We start from the raw sequence: 25,329 nt of genomic DNA on the forward strand, positions 1-25,329 counted from the left end.
TAATTAATACCAGTGTATTCACAGCAATGCAAAACACTTAGATAAATTCATGTTCTTAAGATGCATGGGGTGAATACGAAACATGCTTTGAAGATTTTTCAGAGTAAGCAGGTTCTGGATATAATCCCTCTAACCTTGCTGTGAAATCTCTTCATTGTGTGGAAAACACTTTTGACAACCCATGAATTGGAGTTGTATCCTGGATACTGAACTTACCTAAAGGAAGATTCTCTGGTGTTGGTGATGTTTGGGAGGTACTACTTAAATAATCCTCTGCCTGGCAAAAATACAGTCCTGAGCTAGCAAAAATAGTCACAGATGGACTGTTGTCCATCGTGTTGTCACCTGACACTGAATATCAGAGTCTTCTCTGCAAAAAAAGAAAAGGGGTCAGCAGGAAATCAGTTCTTTGGATTAGCAGCCACAGCGATCTTTACTACTTAGTTCAAGTTTCACAGATATCTCCTCATTGGATTCTATTTTTTTGTGAAGGGGGTGTCCTAGAGGCACGTGAAAGCTGGGAGCAGAAACACTTATAGTTATTTGCTTGCATCTCTGTTTTTAAGTTGCTGGAAGTGAGGGAACTAGAAGAAAAAAATGAAAAAGTACATTTTTATGTAGAAATTGTGCCCTTGGTAGAACTGCTGCTCATCTGGCAGTTAGATGTGTACATAATAATGAGCATTTCACCTCTGGTATAAAAGTGCCTCCGTGTGAGGTAAAGACGTAGAATAACTCCTGTCTTAGCAGAGCAGCAGGGCTTGCCTGCTCAGCTCGCTTCCCCCCACGAGTATTTACTTTTCTCTTTAAAGTTTCACGAGCAGCAAGAGGCCGTTTCTGCCCCGTGCCCCCTTAGCGGGAGCTGCCGCGCGCAGGCCCTGGCGCTCATTAACCCGGCTGCTGCCAGAGGAACTTGGCACGGGGACGACGGAGGTGCCCGGCCATTGGTTTGGGGCCGGAGGTGGTATCTGGGGCTCGGGCTCTCTCCTGCAGCAAGCGCCAGAGCTGGGGCTGAGCAGGAACTGCGCCGCGTTTTGTCATGTCTTTCATCCAGGTAGACGAGAACTCCGATTTTCCTCTGCAAAATCTCCCCTATGGGGTTTTCTCCACCAAGGAGGAGGTGAGTAACTGCATGCTTTGTCCTTGCACTGCTGTAATTAGAGGCCATGACCAGGAGCAGGAATTCCCAGCAATTTGGAGCAAAGAGAAACTTCCCAGGCAGGTTGAGATGCTTGCACAGAGGCTTCCAGATTTGAAAATGAAACTATAGCTAATATGCTTTTTTTTCTTTTTTTTTCTTGATTTTTTTTGGGGGGGGATGGCAGCTGCTTTAACATTGCACAGCAGAAATGAAAAGAAATGTTGGTATTTCTGAGAAAGAAGTATTTTGGCTAACGAATGCCACAGTTTCAGCATGTTGTTGACCATTGCTGTGAAAGCGCTCGGTCCGTTTGATCTTTTTGTTCCCCTTGTAGATGCAGGTCACAGATTTTTCACTGACTTTTTTTTTTTTTTTTTTTAGCTGTGTTTCTTATTTCTTTTATGGCCAAGTCTAATCCGACTTTTGCCCTTTCCTCCAAAAACGGCGCTAAATATGTGTTTCACCTAAGATGAATTCTGCAGTGTCCTGTTCCTTTTGTGCAGTATGAGTAAATAGTAGAGGTGAATGAGTAGAGGTAAAAATAGAACTCCTGGTTGAAAAAGCTGGATTTGCCAGTGAGTATCATGTCTTGTGAGCAGCAGCGCTTCTGTCTGCCCTTCCAGAGTTTGGTGGGGCTGGTGCAGAGGCCATAAAGCAGAGGACAAATCGTGAGCGTCACTTTTGTCCCTGCAGCTGACGCTCCTCCTCCTGCCCCCGGCCTGTGTCTGTGTTTGCTCCGCGTTCACAGTGAGATGTAGTGAAGTGACTCTCTAAATGTGTGCAGCACTTTGCCCGAAGGGTGCAGTTTGTAGGTCTTAACAGTTACATAAGAAAATACTCTTTAACTTTTTTAAATAAACTAGCTACCCAGTGGTTATTTTAATGAGATTTCAGACCAGAATTTTATGCCTGCAAAATCCATCCCAGCAAGTATCCAGCCCCATAAATGTGCCCCACTGGAGGGAAGCAAATGAGTAGAGAGACCTAAAGAGAAAAAACAGGGAGATGATTTTATCACTGCTAAACCTAAAGAGAAAAAACAAGGGGATATTTTTATCCGTGCTAGTAGGTGCTTCATGATTAGGTCCTGGTTTCTGATCGCTTGGCTTATCAATAGCCAAGTTTAAAGTATCTTTTTAAAAGAAGAATTTAGACCAGAGGACGGTGTTTTCTCATCTGACATTTTTCGAAGATTAAAAGCAAGAGGGTTCATTTATTCTGTTTCTAGATGTGTATGTTGCTGTCTTAACAGACTTGTTTTGTTGTCTCTTCTCCATTGTGAAAACATCTTCATACAAGTCTTTATTAGCAGACAGCCAAGGTTTTCTGGATCTTTAGGAGAATAAAGTGCTACAAGTGGCACAAAGTTTGAGTGATTTCAGGTTAAAAGAGCTGATGTCATTCCTGCCTGCAACATCCTAGTTGCCGATTAACACGACCTGACCTTTAGTACATTTTGCAGGGCTGTTTGCTGAATAAATACTTATTATCATATTTGGAAACATGTTTAAAAAATGCAAGGCTAAAAAATAGGTTTAGTAGAGTGGCCCAGCAGTGCCATTGGCTTGTGGCCTGCAAGGGCTGCAGCAAAAGAGCAGGAACTTTGTTTGTTTATTATTCTACATCTATCTGGCAAATGCAGCTACGGGCAAGAGTCACCAGGCGCTTGCAAAGCCCTCCCTAGGGTTAGGACTCAGCCAAGGGTTTGGTTGGAGCCCTGGGCTTCTTGCAGGCCTGAAGGGGAGTTTGCGTAGCCTGGGCCTGGTCTGGCTTGGCAGGGCCTGCCACGTCCTGCCGTTGTGCGCAGCAGCAGCCGGAGCGCTGTGGCCGAAACGGGCAGAGCAACTGACTTCAGAAATGCCCATTTCCTTCCAACTGTGTCACTGTGCGGATGCGATGAATCCCGTCCTTGGTTTCTCTATGCCTTGGTTCCCCTCTGTAAAAGGAAGAATAGTGTTTTCCTGCCTGCCAGCATATTTCAGGTGTGAGGATAAGAATTTGTGCTGAAACGCTGGCCATTAATGGGGGAAGGGGCATATATTTCAGGAGAAAAGGGGATACCTCCATTTTGTTGTCCTACTCTTCCCCAAAAGACCAGCATGAGGGGAAGGTGCTCCCCTGCAGGGCTGTGAGGAGTCTGCCATGAAGCTGCTGTTAGTGTGTTTTCATCAGGCAGCCCTATCCGTTAGCTTTTCATGGTCGCTTGCTGGGGTACTGGGCCCTTGTCCCTCGTGGATTTGTCTCTGATCATTGTGTTTCCCCCTGCTTTGGCAATTTTGGGTGCAGTTATAAATTCCTTTCTTCTCCTTCTCCCCTCTCCCTGCTTTGTAGCCTCGGCACAGGATTGGAGTCGCGATTGGAGAGCAGATTTTGGATCTCAGCGTCATTAAACACCTATTCAATGGACCGTCTCTTTCCAAACATCAGCATGTCTTTGAGCAGGTACTTAGAACACAGCCGATTCTGATTTCCACACACATTCCTCACACAGGCTTGAAAGTGCAGGACATGCACATGAAGGGCAAGAAAAGTGCCCTTCATCTGCCTCTATCACCCTATCTGCCTTTATCACCTTGCAGCCAGCCCTCAATGACTTCATGGCCTTGGGCCGTGGAGCTTGGAAGGAAGCGAGAGCTTTTCTCCAAAAGCTGCTGTCAGCCAGGGAGTCCACCCTGAGGGACAACACGGACCTGCGGAAGAGGTGAGGAGCTGGGAAGTCGCTCCTTCTATACTTAGCTATATCTAATGAACCCCTTGCCTTCCCACACATCTGGGTGTCACCCTCCGTGCGGGTACATGGGGCTCTGCCCTGGGTGGCCCTGGGATGTGGCAGCTCTGTGGAGGGATGCGCTGCTCCTGCTGCTGGTCATCATCATCATCACTTTCAGCCCAAGCCATGACCCTGCCAGGCTCTCCTGGCCAGCTAGGCCACTTTGCCTCCTCTGCAAGCACGGCAGCGGCACTGATGGGGCCCAGGAGTTTGAATCGAGCACCCTGAGAGCCACGTTCCGAAAAATATTCGATGACGCCAGCTGCTCACCTAAGTGCATGCGAGTTTTTGCAAAATAAATCAAGAAAGGCTTTAGAGAGAGACTCCCTCCTTTCCACACTTCCAAAGGCACAACGGGCAAGAAGTGCAACTTTTCTGAGAGCTGAAGTTGTCGTTTTTCGTTTCAGAGCATTTGTCCCTCAGGCTGCAGCCACGATGCACCTGCCAGCTGACATCGGTACGTCCCCGAGCCCTCAGCGCGGCCCTTTGCTCCTGCCCACTGGAGCTGTTCTGTGCCCAGATTGCTCAAACAGATCCCAGCTGTGGCAGGGAATGGGTTTTGTAGGAGCCAGAAGCAGATTATTTCATGTAATGAATGGTAGGTGCTGTCTGTGGCATGAGAATGAAAGCCTGGGTAAGCTCAATAGCAGCCAGAAAAATTCGGGATGCAGTTTTTGCTAAATCAGGGTTGTCTGGTGCCATAAAACTCCTGCCCTCAGATTTGCATCACCAAAGGCCTTTGAAATTGCAGCCAGGCAGGAAACACTTGAGTAATTTCAAGCACTTTTCCTGTTTTTTCTCAAGAAAAAAAAAAAAAGAAAGAAAGAAAAAAAAAGAAGAAAGAAAGGGACCTTCCAAATTTTGCAAGCCAGATACTCTGGAATAGCCTCATAAATAAACATGAGTTTCAATTCTTAGAATACTGCTCTGCATCCCAAATCTGACCTCCACTAGCATGAGCCTATGGACTGTTTTGGAGGGCATCTGTATATAAAATAACCTCTTGATTTTGAGGGGAAAAAATTAATTTGTACCAAAAAGGACAAAAGTGTCCTGACCCAGGTTTAATTCTTGCTTGCTCGCACCTCTGTGTGGTTGGAGTGAGTGTTGGGAGGAGGTCAAGCTGCCTTGCTCTGTGTTGCAGTCGTTTCGGTGGCACAATTCAGCTCGTTTCTCTGTGCAAGCCTTGAGTTAAGTGTTGGGTGTTTTAAGCTTTTCCGCGAGGTCTCCGGTTTCTCCCGGCTCCCGAAGCGGAGCCGTTTGCGGCCGAGGCACCAGGGGGCAGCAGATGTTCTGTGGATGAGCGGGTTCCCTCCGCCGGCCCCGGCAGCGGCCCGGCAAGAAGAGCCCTGGAACCTGGGTGGGCTCCACAGAGCTGAGTGCTGCTCTACGGATTCCAAGAGAGGGCATCAGGATAGGGACTATAATTGAAATTAAGAAAAAAAAAATACAGTTTTGTTGTTTGCACTGTTTCATAGGTGAATTGTTGATCACCACCTATATGCTATGAATTTTTATTACTATGTGCCTGAAATTAAATGTTTCTAAGTACTTCTGCTTAGCTCTTCTCCTCTTTTCTGTTCTTTTCATTCCCACAGCATTTTTCTGTTGTTTAGGCTCAGCAGATGAGGGACTTTTTTTTTACTATTGATTCATATTTTATGGGTTTCTTTCCTCCCAGGAGATTACACTGACTTCTATTCTTCACGGCAACATGCCACAAATATTGGGATCATGTTCAGAGGGAAGGAGAATGCCCTGATGCCTAATTGGTGGGTAGTTCAGGAATTCCTCTAGTGCAATGTTAGTCTATATACATGGCTGTAGGTATATACAATTTTTGTAAAGATCTAATGAACAGACTTTCAGCACAATAATAATTTCAGTTCACAACGGAGGGGAATTCGTGCTGTCAGAGTTGTGTAACAGAGCTGAAAATCACTTTTCCTCAGCCCTAGCTGAGTTTGCACTGCATTAGTGCATCTGCACAAAGGCAGATTTACTTAAGAATTTGTTTTTTGCTGAGTGACAGAAAAATAATGCAAAAGCTCCAAGGAATGAACTGGGACAGTGGCTTTTGGAGTGTGTCTGGTGCGTGTGCTGGTGTCTCGGAGCAGGAACGGTGCGAACACCCATGTCCCAAGTGTCCCTTGTCCTGCCGAGCAGCTCTGGGGACGGCTGCTCCATTAACCTGCCCTTGTTGTTCTCTCTAACAGGCTGCACCTGCCCGTCGGCTACCACGGCCGCGCGTCGTCCGTCGTGGTGTCGGGGACACCCATCAGGAGGCCTGTGGGGCAGATAAATCCTGACAATGGTAAGTCCACAGCATGATTTTAATGAGGGTTTTTCATATAGAAAAGAGTGCACGAGAAGGCGCTGGGATGCCTTGTCTGAGGCTCAGATTTTGGGTTAGAGAAGCCCAGAGCCAAGTCAATTTTGTGTTTACATGACAGGCAGTATCAACCACTTTGTGTCCTCTAGCTACGTTATTTTATTTCCCTACCTGGCATCCTGTCATACTCTTTTTTTGTTTTAACCCACAGATAAACCTCCAGTGTTTAGTGCTTGTAAACGTCTGGATATGGAGTTAGAAATGGTAAGATGGTTTTCTCCCTTCAGTAGAAAAGTGGGTAGTGGAAACCAGCACAAAGAAGGGCTTTCTAAAATTCCCACTACATTCTAACATAGGAAAAAAGAAAAGTTGCCGTTCATTTCAAAACTGCATCAAATGGCAGATAAATAATTATACAGGAAATAAATGTATTTACTGTAGAGTCCTTCTGAAATGAAGGTGTCATAAGGTTCAGTGTTTTTCCTATAATTTCCTTTTGATAGATTTTTTTTCTTTTAGTAGGCAATAGGATTTCTGTGGTGGAAAATTTCCATTCCAGTGAATGTTCATACAGTGCTTTGCATTCCCAGTTTTCAAGCTGGAAATGACCAAATCCAGGCACCGGTGCAGCAATCTGGAACCGCAAGGGCATGTTCTTGTCATCAGACAGCACAGCCTGGTTTCTAGGTAGCAGTTACCCTTGCACTGCAGCCAGAATCTTTTCCTGGACATCAGGGATTGTGGAAGTGCAAGTTGTCTGGGCACTAAATCTAGAACAGAGGAAGCTGTGAATTCTCGGGGGTTCGATTCAAACACGTCACCCTTCTGGCTAGAATGAAAAGCACTGTGTTGTCACGAAGTGTGCTCAGAAGGTGCAGCTTCTTGTGGCTTAGTGTGGTCCCGCAGGAGAGTTTTATGTGAGTGTGGGTTGTGACTATGTGAGTTAAGTGCCATCTCCCACCTAAGAAAAACAATGAAAGAGGCATAATATTAAGGGAAGTGATACTAAAAATGAACTGAAAACTTTAAACACTGTCCTTTGCAGGTCGATGGTTGAAAGTGGGAGTGCTTGTGCTTGTAGCCCTGTGTGCAGTAAAGCCTTTGTGATTCTGCAGGTGATTTTGACCTCTAGGATTTACTTTATTGACATTTTACTTTTCAATTCCAGGCATTCTTTGTTGGCCCTGGCAACAAGCACGGGGAGCCAATTCCTATCAGCAGAGCCCACGAGCACATCTTTGGGATGGTCCTTATGAACGACTGGAGTGGTAATGAGCACTGCTGGCGTTTGCCTGCCGTGGGCTACACTCTTAGATGTGGATAAATTATATATTGCAATTGAAAGGGATCAAAATGGAAGAGTCTCTGCATTTCTTGGGCATTATTTAGATGCATCATAGATAAACAGTAGAACCACAAATTCCTGTCCAATGAAGACTTAAGTTATATATGAAAGAGCTAATATTCCTTCTTCTGGACAGGAGTAGATCATCCATAAGACTGGTATTTTCACCAGAGGATTGATTTCACTGTCAGGATCAGGGAGAAGATTTGAAGATCACAAATCAGTTCCTGCATAGGTTTAAGCAGACATAAGCACTGATAGCTAGTAGGAATTGGTCTTACAATTGGTATTTACCCTACTGAGTGGATGTAAAAATATTAAGTACAGTGGGGAGAAAGGGACTTGTTGTATAAGGATGACCTGACTTGTTTTAATTATCCCTGGATTTTCTTTCTAATCTAGTGGTTTTGAAAAAAACTGAGGATTTGAAAAAGGTGAATTTAAATCAGGATTTGGGCACAATGGTTTGGAAAAAGGGGGGATAATGTTTCCAAGTCCACACAGCTGGTTCTGTAGCTGGATGCAGTCTTGTGCTGATCTTTCACTGGTGTTAAGGCTGTGCAACTCTTAGGATATGTTTAACAGTGTTGCTTTGCATTTTCTTTCTAGCCCGTGACATTCAGAAATGGGAATATATTCCACTGGGTCCATTCCTGAGCAAGAGTTTTGGCACAACCATCTCTCCTTGGGTTGTTACAATGGAAGCTCTCATGCCATTCGTGTTGCCAAATCCTGTCCAGGTAAGCGCGAGAAAGGGGTGAGATGAAGGAGGGGAAAAAAAGGAGAGTGCTTAAAAAAAAATCTCATCAGCAATAGTAGGTCCCACAAAGAGGAATCATTAAACTCTACCAACACCAAGCACGTTTTTCTAAGAGTCTGCAAGTGTGATCCTGCTTGCAAAACAGATTAGGAAGCACTGGGCCACCTGAGTTCAAATGCTCGTTGATTTTTACTGGTTCTTTTGTAAGGGTTCTGACACCGTGTTGCTCTTTCGTATTTTCTCCCCCACTGACTTGAGCAGGACAAAAAAAAATCTTGAAAAGACACTGGTCTCAGAGCTTTTTGGTAGAGTTTGATAGCACCTAGCATCCAGCAAGCAGTAGAGAGTGGAGTTAAGCCAAAACCCTTTGTTCAAGCATTTCCAGTTGTTGATGCTTCATGCAAATTTACTTGAAAAGAGGAAAAGAGATAGTGAAGGGTCATACAGAGAATTTGCCACCTTCTTTTTGCAGGCGCAGTGCAAAGGTGGGCTCGCACTGTGTTTGTTCTGGATTAGCACCTGTGTAATGATGGAAAGGGCTTTTGGAACCCAGGTGCAAGAAAGGAAATTTGATTGCATGGATGTTCAAATTTTTTTTTCCTTAAAAAAACGAGTGTAAGAGGAAGAAAAGCAATAATGTAGACAGCAATAATGGTAAAGTAAATGGAGCATGTAGCACAGCCTGTTATAAGCAAAGTTGCTGGCAAGGCTTGAGGAATTTTTCCTTTCTGTTTGTTTAGCCTATGACACCTTTTATCTGCTTTAGGATCCCAAGCCATTGCCCTACCTCCGAGATGAAGAGCCCTACACGTTTGACATCAAGCTCCTTGTTGCCCTTAAAGGTATGGCAATGCTGACTGTGTCCCAGAATTGAAATCCCAGTTACGGAAAGTAGGATCCACTATGTATTTCAGACGATTTGCTCTTGGCTGCACACTTCTGCTCACACACCTTAGCCCATATCACCTCTGTCAGAGAAGGCAAAGCTCCCAATGTTATGGTATCAGCTCTGGGGTGTCATGCCAGCCCAGCACAGGCACCAGCTAAAGGGCCTGCTGAGCAGTAGGTCCAGTTGCTGCTGCTGCAGAGCAGTGAATAGGAAATGTAATAGGAAATTAGCCCCGTGTCACCCACGCATTTGTTTTCTATGTAATGCTGGCCTTCATGTGGGTATGGAAAATGCTCTTTCATGTCTCCTGCTAAGGATTGTGATGATAAAAGAAGTCTCCATCCATCTAAAAAATGAAAAGATTTCAACATCTTTCATCCAATGAATTCTTTCCCTGTTTCTTATTTTTCCTTTTCCATAGGAGAAGGAATGAGCACACCAACTACTATATGCACATCTAATTTCAAGGTAAGGCTTTTGCATCCCTTATAGGTTTGAAGTATTGCTTGTGCCCTCAGCCCTGACCTTAAGCAGTTTCAAACACTGGCTTTTGTATACGCTGAAGATCAGGGCAGGTGAGAGGGAGAGAGAAGAGGGGAAAAGGTCGATGTTCCTTCCTCTTGCTCATATGGGAACTACCTGAATGCTTGAACGAGCGGGCAGCTCTCCCTGGCACTCTCCTTAGCATGCTCAAAGCATCATCAGCTCTGTACTCATTTGCCAGGAAAGAGCGAGAACAGAGGCCTGTGAGAGCAAAGGGAATTGCCTCGTGCTGTGCCAAGGTGGAAGCCTGCAGTGGCAGCTGGTCATTTACACGCAGACTCGCTGCGGTGGCACCGCTGCTGGCGCTGTGCCTGTCCCCGGCCCCATGGGGACACAGCAGCCGCGTTGCCTTCACCCACTGGTGCAAGGTGCTGTCAGCCAGGAGGGGCTTGCACCAGCTGCAGGACTTCTCTGGGTGTTAGGAAATTGCATATACACCAGTTCCCTTAAACAGTAAATCAGTAGTCAGAAAATTAGTAATAAGCAGGCGTTTTCTATAAACCCATCAAAATATTGGAGTTTAGTAGGAACCCTGGTTTAGCAGTGCTGGCATTAAAATGGAGGGAGGAGAGAAGTGACACCCAACGTAAAGAAGAGAAGTTTGAAGGTATTAAATAGTATTTTAAAGCATATGTTTTAAAGGCGTGTTAGTTTCCAGTCACCATTTAGAAAACAGAAACTATGAACTATTCTACACTAAATAACTCTGTGAATGTTCCTTAGGAAACTTTTTTTTAGGAACAGCCTTGCCACATGCAAACATGCAAGAGACATGCTTGTCCTTCATTGCTTTAGTCTCCTCTTCCTGTTCCTCCAGCACATGTACTGGACCATGAAACAGCAGCTAACTCACCATTCAGTCAACGGATGCAACCTCCGACCTGGAGATCTCCTGGCATCAGGAACAATCAGTGGACCTGTAAGTGTTCAAGTAAACTGTATCCACAGATGTCGTTCAGCAATCCAAAACCCACCAGGCAGGGCTCTGGATCGGGTCATATTTGGCTTCAGCAGTCACGGAAATGCCTGCAGTTCTTTCCTAGGCTTTTGGGGCTAATGCTTATGTAATCCAAGACCTCACAGAGTTCTTTTTTTCTTTTTTTTTTTTTTTCCTTTTTTTTTTAATGTTCCCTGTGTTTCTTTCGATAAGAGCTATTTCTAATATTACGTATGCAAATTAATTTCTATACACAAGCATCCACTGCACAGCCCATTTTCGCTCTCTGAAATACAGCTATTTCCATTTCTGAGAAGAATGTAAAAGATACATGGGCATAAACTTCAAAATAATAACTAATTATATTTTTGGAGATATTAAAACTTCTAGTTTCTCTAATACCACATACCATATGCCACGTCTTCACAAGCTATGGTTGCATTGTACTGCCCTACACGTGATAGTTGAAGCAGGTAGCAATATGGGTAAGGTAGTGGCACATCCCAAAGCACCAAATACAAACACTCTTCATGTATTTCAGGTAGCTTTGGGAAAGCTGTTTCCAAACCTGGACACCCACACTTCTGTTTTGAGCATTTCTTTGCTTTTTACTTCATCTACTGGCCTTAAAGATTTACAAAGGTTTAGCAACTTTGTTCTTCTGGAAAAAAAAAAGTGTAAATTAAATTCTGAAATGTGACTATATAAAAACACTGTATTTGCAAAAGAAGTGCCCTAGATTTGTTTTCTTTCTTTCTTACCAGGACTGATTTTTTTTTTTCAAGAGTTTAGTGTTAGATTAAACATACCAGAAGCCATGGAAGCCGTAACTGCTTACAGCAAGCAAAGAATTAAACTACAATGGCAGGAAAATAAGCCAATGTATCAATGAATTAGATCAACAGCAAGGAACTCTTCTATACAGTTAACATATCTGCATGCCTAGTTCCAGCAGCTAGTAGTTTAACAGTAGGACAGATGTATGAAAGAGCTGCTTGTTTATTTGTGTATTCATTTTTGGTGTAGGACCCTGAGAGCTTCGGCTCCCTGCTGGAGCTGTCTTGGAATGGAACAAAAGAAATTAATCTTGGCAATGGACACTCCCGTAAATTCCTGCAGGATGGAGATGAAGTTATTTTAACAGGTAAGGGTTGAACCACTTTTTCTTTTTTCTTTTTTTTTTTTTTTTTCATTATACCTAGGAAATACATTCATAGACTCTTCTCACTTGTGAAGGTGCCTGGTGAGCAGACACACTGTTCTGTACATACCCACCACGCAATCACATTTGTCTCCATTCTACCTACTGGGAGGCAGAAGCAAACTGATATAAAATTCCATGCTGTAAATTCCTTTTAGGTTTGTTTATTGGTTTTGGTAAGTAGTTAATGATTTTACTATGCTTGTGCATTAATGTTGAGGGGATGACTGGTGCAGGGTGCCTTTGAGGGTGAGAGCATCTTGAGAATAGAAGCAGTTGCTGTTTTGCTACCACTACTGTTCAAGTTTACATGTGGAGCAGAGCTTGGCAAGTCATGAAGAAGGTTATTTTGCAAGCGATGTATCATTTGCAACATATACATATTCATTGAAATGCATTGCAAATTAAATATGTGAGAAACAGCATGAAGCTTGTTAGAACAGTTTACCGGCTCCCCTTTGAAAAGGGCTGTGCTTGAGAGCTGTTTTGTGCTGGGCTATGATTTTATTTTTCACCTTGAGAAACTAAGGCATTTATAAATTTAAATCTAACATGGTGCTTCAGACTAAATTCTGCATTTTTTTTTTTTAATTCAAAGTCCAATGCAAAACAAATCTATTTTCTTTCCTCCCATCCTGTCAACCACTTCATGGCTTTGAGGTGCCGTACATCTGGCAAGCTCAGCCATGTGAAACATTTGACTCGGGCCTGCAGACCCGTTGCTATGACACCTATTGAATTTTTAGAGAATATCTTGTGGGATTTTGTGCATCACCAGATCCCACTCGGAGGACTGTCAAATACCATGCCCCATTGCAAGTAACTCCCTTGTTCAAGCTATATTGCTGATGGGATCTCATTGGAAATGTGCAAAGATTGTAAATCTGCAAAGATCTGCGCTGAAAGTCTGCAGAGGGAGCAAATGGTCTCAGTGAAGGGAACCTCCTCCTGAACACTGAGTTTTCAGAAGACCAGGTAAATGCTGGCACTCCCGCACTGTCCTGCTGGATATGTTTCAATTTCCAAGTGAAGGCTCTCTAAGCTTTACTTGAAATAAATACTTTCAGAGCTGAATATCTTTTAGTTTTAAAGATGGCTTAATGGTCTTGTGGTTAACCTAGATGAAGGCAGCTTTATCCCATGGGACAGTCCTATGTTCACCAGTTTCACACATGTTATTTAAAGAAGGAATATTCCCCGCTGGCAGCGCTCGGGGCATCGAACCGGCCGTGGGAGCCGGGCCTTGGTGTGCACGAACAGAAGTGAGAGCTGCCGGAGCTGCCCCGGGACACATTGGGATGTTTCCCTGCCTAGTGACTTAAGGCAGACCTTAAGGCACCTGGAGGCAGCACTGCTGCTGTTGCACTCCCTTCGAAGGCCTAGATCTTGCCAAGTGCCAACTCGTCATTTCTAGTCTCCCATTTCAGCTGCACGTTTTTGCTCCCCTCTCACTCCCCATGGGAGCTATTTCCAAGCCCTAAGGCTCAAAGGGAGGGAAATCTGTGATTGCTCAGCGTGTCTTGTGCAGGATGCATTGCAATCCCGGGCTGGCCAGGGCCGTGCTGAGCTGGGAGACCTCCCCACAGCTCGACGGTGCTCAGCGCTGGCTGGCGCTGCCGGCAGCACAGAGCTCACTGTTAAACAGGCTGCTCCTCCGGACGGCTCTAGATTGCAGCTGACAGCAGGGATAACTAAACTGGACTGAAATAATAAGCCAACGTTCAAAGGAAACCTGGCAGCGAAGCCTAATGAGACTAATGGAAATAGAGCTGAACCTTGAAGCAAGTGTCTTACTCGAGCGTTGTTCACTAATGAGCATCACCCTGTGGATGTGGGAAGGTGCTCTGAGGCTGACTGCTGCGTACAGAGCTACAGATGCTGCTGGCCTTGGAAAAACCTCTTTAAACCTCTTTTCAACCTGGCTGTGACAGCTGCGCTGCTGGATGAAGGTGGCAGCAGCTGCCTTAGTGCTGCAATGGCTCTGCTGGGTCTTTGCAGAGCAGCCTGAGCCCAACCTCTCCTGCGCTGGAGGCCGGGGGATCTGCTGGTCCTGGGGGAGACTGGGGACTAGGGGTTAAGCTCTGCTCTGCTCAGATCCCTCTTTGCATCTCTGAGGCCACTGGCTTTTATCACATGCAGGGAAGATGATGTATTCCGTTCTTTTAGAAAAATCCATCACTAACTCTGAAGACACCCCTTAAAATACAGTATAGGCTACTCGTGCCCTTCCTTTGATTGGCTGTTGCCAGCGAATGGCTACCGCAGGGCTCCTCAGCTCTGTCTTCCCGGGATAGTCTTCCCAGATGGGCCCTAAGGTCCAGCTGTGACCCCTCCTTCCTCTGCAGCTTCCCAGTGGATGCTGCTTGTGGAGCAGCTCTGCTGGCCCCAGCAGCCAGGGGGACTGCAGCATCCCTTGGGCACGGCGTCATCTCTGCCATCACACACAGGCATGGGGAGGTTGAGTTGTCCCATAATTAAAGATGTTGTTGCAGATCAGTAGCTTCAGCAACAGTCAGCAGACTTTCAATGTCTATTTATGTAATGGAGGATAAATGGATATTTTCAGTGCTGCGTTTCTCAAGGAACTATGCTGCTTACATTTAGCAAGCTAATCAGATTCTGCTAGGGCAGATCCCTGTTGTTCAGGCTTTTAAAGATCATCTTTCTGGCTCATGAGCACCCCAAAGTCAACATCCCAAGAGCAGTCCTAAAGCTGCAGAAAAGGAACCCAAATTTGCTTTATTAACTGCAAGGCTTGACCAGACAGCAGTTCTGCTTGTCAGCTAGATGGATGATGCTGCAGGTTCGGTTTCAATGCAGAAATATTGCATATGTTACTAACGCTTTGATCATGTTCCCAAAACTTGCATATTGCTGTGCTTTGTGCTTTTTGTGGTGTGTGGTTTTTGTTTCTGTTTGTTTTTAATAATATTGGGCCACTTGAACTCTTCTCTTTTTCCCCTGTTGTATTCCTAGGAGGTTGGATCTGTCAGTCAAAAAATTAATAGTACTATCCCACTGACTTGCTGACATGCAATCTTAAGATGTGACATCTCCATCAGCAACCAACTCAGTTCCCAACCCTGCTCTGAGAACTTCCTGGTCCTAAAGCAAATTTAAGTGCAGTCTCTACCTTGCCCTGCTTCTGCTCGCTCCCGAAGGGTTGGAGAAGAGCACTAAGCTCCCCAGTGCTCAGAAGCTGGAGCCTAGTCTTCAAGGATGAGGGTGCTCTTAAAATAGTTGTGTGCTTGTGCACCGAAAAAACAGTGTAAATATCCCGTCAGGGCCCGGTTCGTTATCACCTGTGTTGTCAGGCCGTCTTTATAAGCATAAACTGAACATACACATAAATCTAGCTGCCTAGGCACTGAGATATAGCTGGGAGCCAGCAGAGAAGTCCCAGAGAAGAGGTCTAATTTCCTTTAATTCACTTTTATCATGGTGCTGCTCTTGTATCAACGTCTGTCTCTGCTTCCTCATCCCAGGTTACTGCCAGGGCAGCAGCTACCGTGTGGGATTTGGCCAGTGCTCAGGGAAGATTCTTCCAGCCCCATCATTTCCATGATGCCGGGGGTAAGGTGACCATGGAGGAAGAGATGAAGGATTGCTCTTCCCTGTCTCTTTATTTGGAGAAGCCCTGCAGCTTTGTTCAAATTTACTGTTTTTATATGACTGGTAGAAATATTATTTTTAATTATCAATAAATACCTTACAGATCAATGCTGCTCTCTGGCCTAACATTGGTGTTCCAAGGGTGAAGCACTGAAAACCAGTTCTTAAATTTTTTAGAATAAGATGATTGGAGAGTTTTTTTTTTTAATTTCCTGAGTGTATTAATAATTTTATCGTAATAGTAAAGTTTTCAGTTAGACTTGAAACTGCAGAGTATGAGGTTGATGGTAACACCAGGGATTGAATGCTTATATGGGTATAGATTTTAAATGCAAATGAAAAGAACTCAAAAGATGAGCTTTCTATGAAGGATGCGCATTTACAAAACAGTCTGGGGAAGGAAGAGTTACAAGAGCATGTCCTAATCTATAATAAAACGCTTCTTGAATGGAAAACCCTGCAAAAATACATACTGAATAAAGAGTGACTATTAAAAGAGTGAAAGCAAAAACCAAAAATCCAAATGAAATTGTACTGCTTAAAAAATAAAACCAGAAAAGAACATGAAGCTCTTGTGCATAAAATAAAGCTGTTGGCTTGTAGCAGTGTGCAGAGATGCCTTGTGCAAGGAAGGCCACAAGGAAGGCCCTGCGGCCACCTGTGCTGATTTTTCTCCGCTTTTCTCCATTTTTCTGTGTGCGAAGGGCAGCTGCCGCGTCCCCCTGCTCCCCAAGCCGCTTCAGCCGCGTGGCCCAGCACCAGATCCCCCCAGGGACAGGAGGCTGCTGTCTGGAGCAGCGCGGGAGGCCGCACCACGAGCCCCAGCAGGAGCTGCTGGTTGGGTCTGCGAAGCGGGGAGCCCCGGAGGCGGACGGTTCCCTCCGCGGCCGCAGGGTGTGTGGCCTGCTGCTCTGTCCCTGCTGGGAGCGAGCAGCGGCACCGGGGGCTTCTTTTTGTCCCCAGAGCTTTGCAGGGCACCTTCTGCTTCCCCAGATGAGCAGCAGCGCTCGGCCTGTTGGCAGGATCGCTTTAAGGAAGATGAGGGCGACTGGCCCTCCTTTGGAGGAAGGACAGAGGTCGCTCCGCAGGCTGTGGGGAGGGGTGAGGGCCCGTCCACCCCATCCTGCCAGGCTCAGTTTGGTGTCACCCTGCGCAGAGGAGCAGGGAGCAGCCGGCACTCAGCAGGAATGTGACCCCTTGTCAGCACAAGCGGGAGGAATGAATCGGGAATAGAGATTAATGAACAAATGTGACAGTGCAGATAAATCCCGGCTGCTGGAGCGCACTTGCTGCCCGGCAGCCTCCCAGTGAGCAGAAACAACAGCCTCTTCCAGCAGGAACACAGCAAGGACCATCCCCAAACCCTTTAAATTCTCTGTCATCACCAGAAATGATGACCTGGCCAGGAAAACGGGGTTATTTACTGAGGCAAAGCTGTTTTCCCTTCTGGCTTGTGTGAATACTTTGACTAACACATGGCTATTTATTTTAGCTCCACTGAGGATGTTCCATGCTCCCTTTTGCGCGAGGGACCTCAAGGGACAATTGTGCATTGTCTCCTCACTGCTCGGGTTTCCTGCCATGGCAGGAGGACACACAGCATCACTCAGGTGTCTCCTTTCCAGGAAATCTTGTGGAGATTATTTTGGGGGAAATCCCAAGTGCTTTGGCCCAGCCCAGCTTCCTCCCCTGGGGCAGCTGCCACCACTTAGTGGGAATGATAGTCCTCCAGCCCCTTCTATCCTCATCCAAAACCCCACAGTGAAGGTTGTGCCTGCTCAGGTGCTCCTCATTAAATGCACAGACTCAGGGCTTCAAAAACTGTCTTTTTAAATTACTGTTTTAATTGGTCTGGCTTTTCCTGCAAAAAGCTTTTCCTCCAACTTCAGAGGAGCAGTTAGTTCTGAGCATGGCTCTCTGCTTCCAGAGGCTGTTTATCTTAACCCAGTTTCTATCTGCTCTCCCTGGCTTCCAGCAGAAAGGGGCATCTTCTGCTTGATCCTGATGAAAGGGGCTCTTCTGGACTGAAACATCATCTGGTTGGTAGGTAATGAAAAAGCTGAATGCATTTTATAGTACTATGGTTGATATAAAAAAGTGATTATAATGAAGTGTAAAGTAAGAAACAGAATAATGTCATATTTTAGGTTTGGAAAAGAACAGCAGGTTTTCAATAGGAGTGCCTGGAGCCTCTGAGGGGGTGGCCATGCTGCGCGCTCAGCCTCACCTCTGAGGAGGGTGCTGGGGGTGCACATTTGCGTTGAACAACATGGTGTTGTTGGGTTTCGGACTTTTTTTTTTCTTTTAAGAGATCCGTTTAAGAGAGTACTGGTGAAATCATAATAGAGACAACAAGAATGCTCTCCGTGTTGAAGCTGTTTTATTGCATTAGATAAATACATGTGCAACGGGTCAGAATTATTTCCTCTGAGTGCAATTGATGGTAGTATGGCATAATAGTCAAGAGAAAGAAAATTAGCAGAGGCACTTGTTTCATGCAGCTGAGATTACTACCAAGCCCAGTGATGCAGCCCCTGCTAAAACAGAACCTTGTTGGCCTTGGACACTGCTGGGCTGATGGGGCTCCTGTGACCAGCATCGTGCAGCCGCGGGAATAACGCATCCAGGGAGGGTTGTCCCTGTGTCCCAGCTCCAAGGAGCAGGGGAAGAACCTTCTGCTTTCCATGTGGTGCTCTGTATTGCTTTTGGTTGGAGTGGTCAGGCTGTGTGACCATAACCATTGGTGGAAGGCAGATATTAGGATGTTATCAATATAAAAACAATCCTGCAAATGTTTGTGTGATCACCTGGAAAGGCGGACGTGAATACGTAGACATCTATGGAGATCTCTTTGCCAAAAGAAAGATGGATGTGATAGGCTATACCAGGATGATAAATGCCTTATTATTATTAGAAAATAGAACTATCCATAAGGATCTTTCCCTTAGGATTCTCAGCATATTTACTTGGTTTGCATAGCTAGACAAACACAGCAAAAAATAATAAAAAGTTTTAGCAAATATCCTTGCAACTCAAATTTGCTAATTTGCTTCCCCAGCACCTGTAACCCTTTGGTGCCATCCAGGCTCTGCGCATTCCCATCCGTTCCCTGGAAAGGACGTAGGCTGTGGCTGGCCTGGCCCTGTGTGCAGCCAGGCAGCCTGCTCAGGGGTTTCACCCTAAGCACACACTTTCACCTTTGAGATATAGTATGAGCTCCTGTGGTCCGAATGCAGCCTCTCATGAATCAGAGACACCAAGGTGTTAGCTGAAAATATTGGAGACGTTAACATTCACTCTTATAAAAATCCACAGTCACTGGTGGTCGGTCAGCTAACAGAAATGAAGGATTAATAGGCTGATGAGCCACTCGCAGTGGGCAAGTGAATCAGTGCAGGTCTTTTGGTAAAGAATAGGAGGATTAAAGTGGATCCCCAAATCTCCCTCCTCCTGCTTGGAATGTCCTACAACAGAGACTAGCAAACCATGTGCAGCTTAGGTTAGAGCAGAAGGCCCATGCGAAGCTCTCCACAGGCCTCATCATTGGCTCTTTTGGGATCCCTGTTTCACACTGCAGACCACCTTGCCTCCACAGTGTCCTCAGCAGTCCCTGTGATGCAGCCAGGTGCTCCTTGGCATGACTCAAAATGTTACCATCTGACCCCTATTGAGAGTGAGTGGGGTCCAGCTGAGTCTCCTCCCCGGTGGGGACTCCTCTTGGTTAAACCGAGACTCCCTCCTAGTTTCACAGGGAGTGAATCAATATCCTAATTCTGAGTCCCTTTTTGAGGATCTCCAAGTACTTTACTGATATTAGGTAGATACAAAACAGCACGAGGCAAGCTAATATTGTTGTACCCGAGGCAAGCTAATATTGTGGTAGCCAAGGCAAGCTCATGTTGTACTCCTTTTACAGATGAGTGACTGAGACACGTAGCGAGAGGCGCCTTGCTTGCTCGTCCAACAAATCCCTATCGGAGCAAAGGATGGTAACCCACAAAGTCTGTGCCCCAATTCCCTGCTCCAGCCTTTGGTTCCACCTTCCTCATCCACGTTGCCTTATGGAGAAAACCTAGAGACCAGGTAGGAGTGAAGAGAAGGAGAAACAGTGAAGTGTCCTTCTTGCAGATGTTTACTATCCGTACTTCTCTACTTGAGATACTTTTGATGGTTGCAGGTTTGGCTCTTTGCTGCAGCAGCTTCTTATAATGCTTAAACACTGTCTGCAGCTATTAAAAAAAAAAAAAAAAAGGCAGCTGTGGGCAAACCTTAGAATTTGGGGAATGGAAAACATGGGAATCCCTCAGTCTCCACTCCTCAAAAGGCATAAAACAAACAGCTGAAGTTCCCCATTCACTCATACCTTTTCCCATAGTGGCTGCCTTGGTGAACTGAGGAAAGGAAATGTACGCATATTCACCTTACAAATCTGTGGAAAAATTATTTTAAAAGTGCTGAATTTCTCCGAGGTAGAATGCATATTGCCGTATGTTACTCAAACTGCTAAGCTGAGGAATCTGTGAGATTTGAGAGCTGACAAATTCCTACTTCTCTGTGACAAAGTCAGGAAGGATGTCTTTGTCTTTGCTTGTTGTTTTTGTTACTGTACCTGTGTGTGACTCCCTGAAACACGAGCTGGATGCAGTTATGTGTGGAGTCACTCTCTAAAAATCAGGGCTATGTAGTTGAAGCCAGTGATGTCCCAGCTCTGCTCCAAGGACTTCTGGTGACCAGCAAGATCACCATGAGTGGTCTGACCCACCTGGCTAATCCACAGACCCATGGGAAGTGGTAAAATGCCCAGGGTTTCTAAAGCGGGATAGAGCAAGGTGATGCTGTAGGGTTGATGACAGCTCTTTGGGAAGTGTGTTCTGAGTGTCTCTGTATCCTGCGTGCTGGAGATTGGACTGCAGAGTGGTGGGGAGGGCACATGCAGAAGCAAAGTAGTCAGAGAAACCCTGCTCCTGTGTCCTCTACCCAGACGGGGTGCTTTAGAGCTGCTACTCAGTGGTGCTCGAGGATACAAAACTGTAAAATCTTTTGGAAACACAAATATAATGGCTGAGGAGGATATCTGAAGCAATCTATTTTCAAAGAAGATAAAACGCTCCTGTTGCTTTTCCAACTTCTGGATATGTGGGAAATACTGAGGGAGGACAGACTGTGCTAGACCAAGAGTTATATTAGGAAAAGCCTACGGTCTCTTGTGCTACTAGAGTTAAAATCATAACTGTTTTTCATTAAAATAAGGATTGCTGCATAGTATTAAGCTGTGCTGCCAGAATGGCCTGCTGTTATCCTGATCTGTTGAGTGAGAGTATTTAAACTATGTGCTCTTGGAGGTATTGCCATTGCCCCGTATATCTGAAATGGCTGTTGGTGTATGCTAGCCTTCGGAGTGGGAAAAGATCTCCTAGACTGCAGCATCTCATGGCTGTGCCTAGCGAAGTCCTTTCAGTCATCAAGATGCTGCTCCTCCCAGGTAGACGTGGGGATGGCGCTGTACGGGTCCATGATGACTTTTGCACAACGAATAATCATCACAATCAAGAAAAGGCAGAGGAAGACAAAACATGCTAGTGTCAGTCCCTTGTCCACGTCGACGTACACAGGCTCTGGGGTCGGCCCATCCATTGCTGATGCTGCTCCTCATTTGGCTTTATCTTTGCTCCTAACATCGTTGTCCACCTGCAAAGCAAGCACATTGGAAGATGCAAGTCACTGCTCCCTCTGAATATGGGCATGTAGGACTAAAAAAGGAAAATCTGTCCTTGATACATCTTTGGATGGAATACATTTGTTGAAAATGCTGTAACTCCAATAATCCAGGGAGTCAGGAACAGGAGAACCCTAATCTGAACTCTTTGCTCTGACTTTTGTTTAGACCATGAATGCTTATTGCTAAAATACAGGTCAGGTTAAAAATTAATATTAACGAGGAAAAGAAACAGCAGTGAATAACCAATGTCTACTTAAAATGACATCTTTTATTATTATCATTTTTGTTTTTTAAGAGGTCCAGATGCTGTTCTTGTCTTAGTACTTCCAATTGTAAAAATATTTCCTCTTCTCTGTTAGTGTGAAAGACCAGACAAATAGTGGAGCAGACTGTTTCTGTCCCAAATCTACTCTGTCCAAATATTCATGGCTTCTCCCTGGTGCAAAGCAGAGTGAAGATTATGCATTCCTATATTCCATATAATTTAATCTCTGGTTCTTAGGTTCTCTGGGTAATAGAAGACTTCCAGGAGCTGCATCATTTTGCAATGAGTTGTTTATTACACTGAGAAATGCAGGTGATTGTGATTAGTACAAGCATGATTTTGTTTGAGGCAAAGGTCTGCACAGCTGAAGGTCCCTTCTGACCCCATCATCCAAGTCCATAAGCAGAATGGGTTCAGCACAGGTTGGCTCCCATCTGTCTCAGCAGGTATGGCCCTGCATAGCTCATTAGCCATCAACACAGATCGCTTTGTATGACGATGCCAAAGGAAAGGAACTGACCTGATTCATAAAATGAGTCACTGCCTGAGGATGGGGAAACTTTCTGATGAGGTAGGGTGGGAGGTAGAAGTCCTTTGAGAGGATGGGAGATAGAAGTCTTGACGCTTGCTGTAGCAGAGCGAGAATATGAAATGTTTCCTTGAAATTAACGACATCAAATGCCTACATCAACGGCAATAATTGGTTTGAGCACCAATCCTGGTTTCATCTAGAGAGGAGAACTGGGGAGGATGAACCATGGGGATATTTGAGTGAAACTGGGGTGCCAAAAGTTGCTCTCCATAACTTTGCAAAGCTTCTCCCTGCCCATCCAGGTTTACCTGGCTGCATTTCCAGTCACCCGATGGGCTCCCCCAGCAGGACTCTCATCTAGCTGGAGAGGCACGTTCTTGAGCATCTCACTGCAAGAGCAGGAGACCTGGACCACACTGGGCTGCTGTGCCAGTGGCTCCTGAACTCTTGCTCCATAACTCTTGTTATGGTATCACGACATCTTTCATCATGAACTGAGGATCTTTTATTTAAAAAGGTCAAGGTTCCATCTCTGTCTCGTAATCTGCCCCTTTCCAAGTTGTTTCCTGGTCCTATAAGACAAGGATAAATCAGTTGGGCCCTCTAGTCCGTTTTAGTCACAAAGATGACTTTTAGCCTGAAGCACTTGGAGGGATTTTGATCACTGTCATCTCTAGTGAGAAGCCTTCAAAGAGTCAAGCTGTGTTAAGCATGGACACACAGCAGGTTGTACAGCACAAGATTTGATGTCAAAGCTACTGTGTCACTCAGTCTTGACTGGAGCACTCTTGTGAAGGACCAAGCTCCTGATGTTCTAGCTATGGTATTGTGTTCTGTTATTCCACTTCAGGCTTCCTCCCACAGAATATCAGAATGACTTAGAAATTTCCAGAAGTACTCATCCTTGAAAAGTTGCTATTTCAACTAAATGTACCCTCTTACAAAAGATTAATAATGTAATAATAAAAAAAAACTTAGACCTCATGGAGAGATCCATCTCTTGGAAATACTACTCTTCAAAATTGTGTCACACAATCTCGTGGGGTTGTGGTTCAAGTGCTCAGTTCTTCTCAGGACTCTGAGTGGATTATGTTCCCTATGAAACTCCTGAGATGAGATCTTCCCACTACCAAAGCGAAGAGCTTGTCATGGAAAAGACATACCAGGCAGAGAGCTTTACCTAGAGAAGGGAATGGAAGAATGGAATGGAAGCTGTAGTTCACACAGAATACTGCAGTGACAGCTTGGATCTATACATATATACATATATATATATATATTCAGATTTTAGTTGATATTTTTTGCCAAAAAGTCAGTATTTTCAGTGGGGTACAAACCTCCTCTCTTTTGCAGACAGCTGTGTTCTTGAGGTTGTACAAATTCCCTCCATTGTCCCTGGGAATACGATAATGTTTCTAGGATGCAGCCGTTCCTGCCTATCAAGTTGCTAGTGGAGGAGAATCTATTTCTTAATGCTGGCTGGCCAGAAGGGCCTGGCTTTTGAGCTGCTCTGCTCACAGCTTGACTGCTCACCTGAATCTCTCAGCCCACCAGCATCATTGTAGAAAGAAATTTTGCCTTTGCCCATGAAGCTTGACTGGTCTGTACTAGGCTACTGCTTGTGCTTGTTGAATCACATGGAGGAGCAGTTATCAGAAGGCGTTTGGTGATGTTCTGTGCTGCTGGTTGTGGCACCTGCATTTCGGTGGGCTCGGCAGCATGGAGGTGGTGTTGTTAGCACTGAACACATCCAGATGCTGGAAAGGGTCTGTGCTGGAGGCTGCCTGGGGTCTCCAGGTGGAGTTATTGGTGCTGGAACGGGCTGCAGTTCTAGATCAGGTCTCTGGGAGCAGCAGGGGTTGTTTCCTCCCTGCAGACAGGGAAGGAACAAGCCCATTGCAACCTGCTGTGAGTTTGCAGCGGGGTTTTGCAGTGCCCATGTGAAATGCATCCACTGGAGCTAATTCTTGCCCCCTGCTAGAGAGGCTGCTTGCTTGCTTGGGTGCTTTGCTCTTATTTACCAGCACTGCCAACGCTGACAGCAGATGCGGGAAGGGGGCGGAGGAGGAAGATTAGCAGAAACAATTATGAAGCTTCACACTTGAACGCTCAAGTTTCCTCTGAATAGCTGAAAATGACTTTCTGCAGCATCTCAGCACCCAACTGTAGGATAATACATTTTTTTAAAATTTCTTCAGATTTGTCGAGAACTAATTTGGTTAAACAAAGCCAACAGTTGAAGAAGGGGAGTCGCTGTTTCAAATTACTTGCCCTGTGAGTGTGTGCTCTTCTGAAGCTCGGCTGACTGCAGCAGCTGTGTCCCTTCAGGAAGGCTGGCACCGCCTGGGAGCCACATGGAGCCATGGGCAGGGAGCTGGGCAGGGTCTTCATCCCCAGAAGAATCTGGCCTGAGCACTTCAGCTTTGCTCTGCTCTTCATTTTGTGCTCCCCAGCACTCTCCATGAAGGATTGCCACAGAGGAGAGGATATACTCCTTTTATTCCTTTTTTTTCCTTTTTTTTCATTTAAATGTTCATACATACGCAAGCAGAGACAGTTGACTCTATAAAATACCCATGTGGATTGCAGATACATAACCTTTGTATCAGCTGGTGTAGCCAAACTTCTTGTTCATTCTTATCTAAGCAACATATTTTGAAAGATGTGGGGTTTTTTGTCAGACCTGACAATCTTGGACCTGACAGTCTGTCACTTTAAATATAAGGTAATAATGTCTCACTTACACTGCAGAGACTTGATTTAAACCTTAGCAGTTCGTAAGTCTAGTTAATTAGGTTTTCCATTCAGCTCATAGGATATATTTCAAGCTGACCGTTTTTCTCCTGTACTCCTTTCCCAAAATAATAGATCTTTGTATGGGGGATTAGGAAGGGAAGGAAGGGGAAGCTGTTTAATTTGACATATGCAGCAGAGCCCTACCTTCCAGCCCGAGGCAGGAAGCCTGTCACATCCAGGCATGGCAGCATGGTGGAGTTAAAATCCTTCTTGTAGGCATAGTTAGGATGTTGCCTTGGTCAGGGTGGATTTCACGGTGTGCAGGCGGCGCTCGGGTCCAGGCTCCCGGAGCTGGAAGCAGTTCCTTTGTCACCGGCGTGTTCTGGGATTTAAAAAAAAAAAATCTAATTTGCACATCATGCAAGATAGGGATGATATGCAGCCCCACAGGGACTTGCTCTGAGGACAGCCTGAGGCGATGGGGGACAGATCTGCTTTGCTAGTAGAAGAACTACGATACAGAAAAGAACAGACCCAAAGTTGTTGT

The 25,329-nt window shown here is 45.3% G+C and overlaps 2 protein-coding genes across 2 annotated transcripts; one reads left to right on the forward strand and one right to left on the reverse strand.

The window, feature by feature from the left end:
• Nucleotides 1-1,036: 1,036 nt before the first annotated feature.
• FAH (fumarylacetoacetate hydrolase) lies at nucleotides 1,037-15,511 on the forward strand. The gene is made up of 14 exons (XM_010217445.2): nucleotides 1,037-1,120; nucleotides 3,473-3,583; nucleotides 3,721-3,842; nucleotides 4,319-4,368; nucleotides 5,593-5,683; nucleotides 6,128-6,225; nucleotides 6,455-6,507; nucleotides 7,412-7,511; nucleotides 8,198-8,328; nucleotides 9,115-9,190; nucleotides 9,659-9,705; nucleotides 10,598-10,699; nucleotides 11,744-11,861; nucleotides 15,404-15,511. Exons 1-14 carry the CDS (start codon nucleotides 1,040-1,042, stop codon nucleotides 15,481-15,483), a joined length of 1,260 nt encoding a protein of 419 aa, XP_010215747.2. The 5' UTR covers nucleotides 1,037-1,039; the 3' UTR covers nucleotides 15,484-15,511.
• A 5,450-nt stretch (nucleotides 15,512-20,961) lies between these two features.
• CTXND1 (cortexin domain containing 1) lies at nucleotides 20,962-25,049 on the reverse strand. Its single transcript, XM_088525764.1, has 2 exons — nucleotides 24,987-25,049; nucleotides 20,962-21,218 (listed from the first exon to the last, which is right to left on the reverse strand). The coding sequence occupies exon 2, from the start codon at nucleotides 21,162-21,164 to the stop codon at nucleotides 20,985-20,987; it is 180 nt and encodes a 59-aa protein (XP_088381890.1). The 5' UTR covers nucleotides 21,165-21,218; nucleotides 24,987-25,049; the 3' UTR covers nucleotides 20,962-20,984.
• Nucleotides 25,050-25,329: the final 280 nt, after the last annotated feature.

This window comes from Tinamus guttatus, unplaced genomic scaffold (genome assembly GCF_059628265.1).
Source record: "Tinamus guttatus ecotype Peru unplaced genomic scaffold, ASM5962826v1 Tinamus_guttatus_pri_ptg000004l, whole genome shotgun sequence".
Lineage (NCBI taxonomy): Eukaryota > Metazoa > Chordata > Aves > Tinamiformes > Tinamidae > Tinamus > Tinamus guttatus.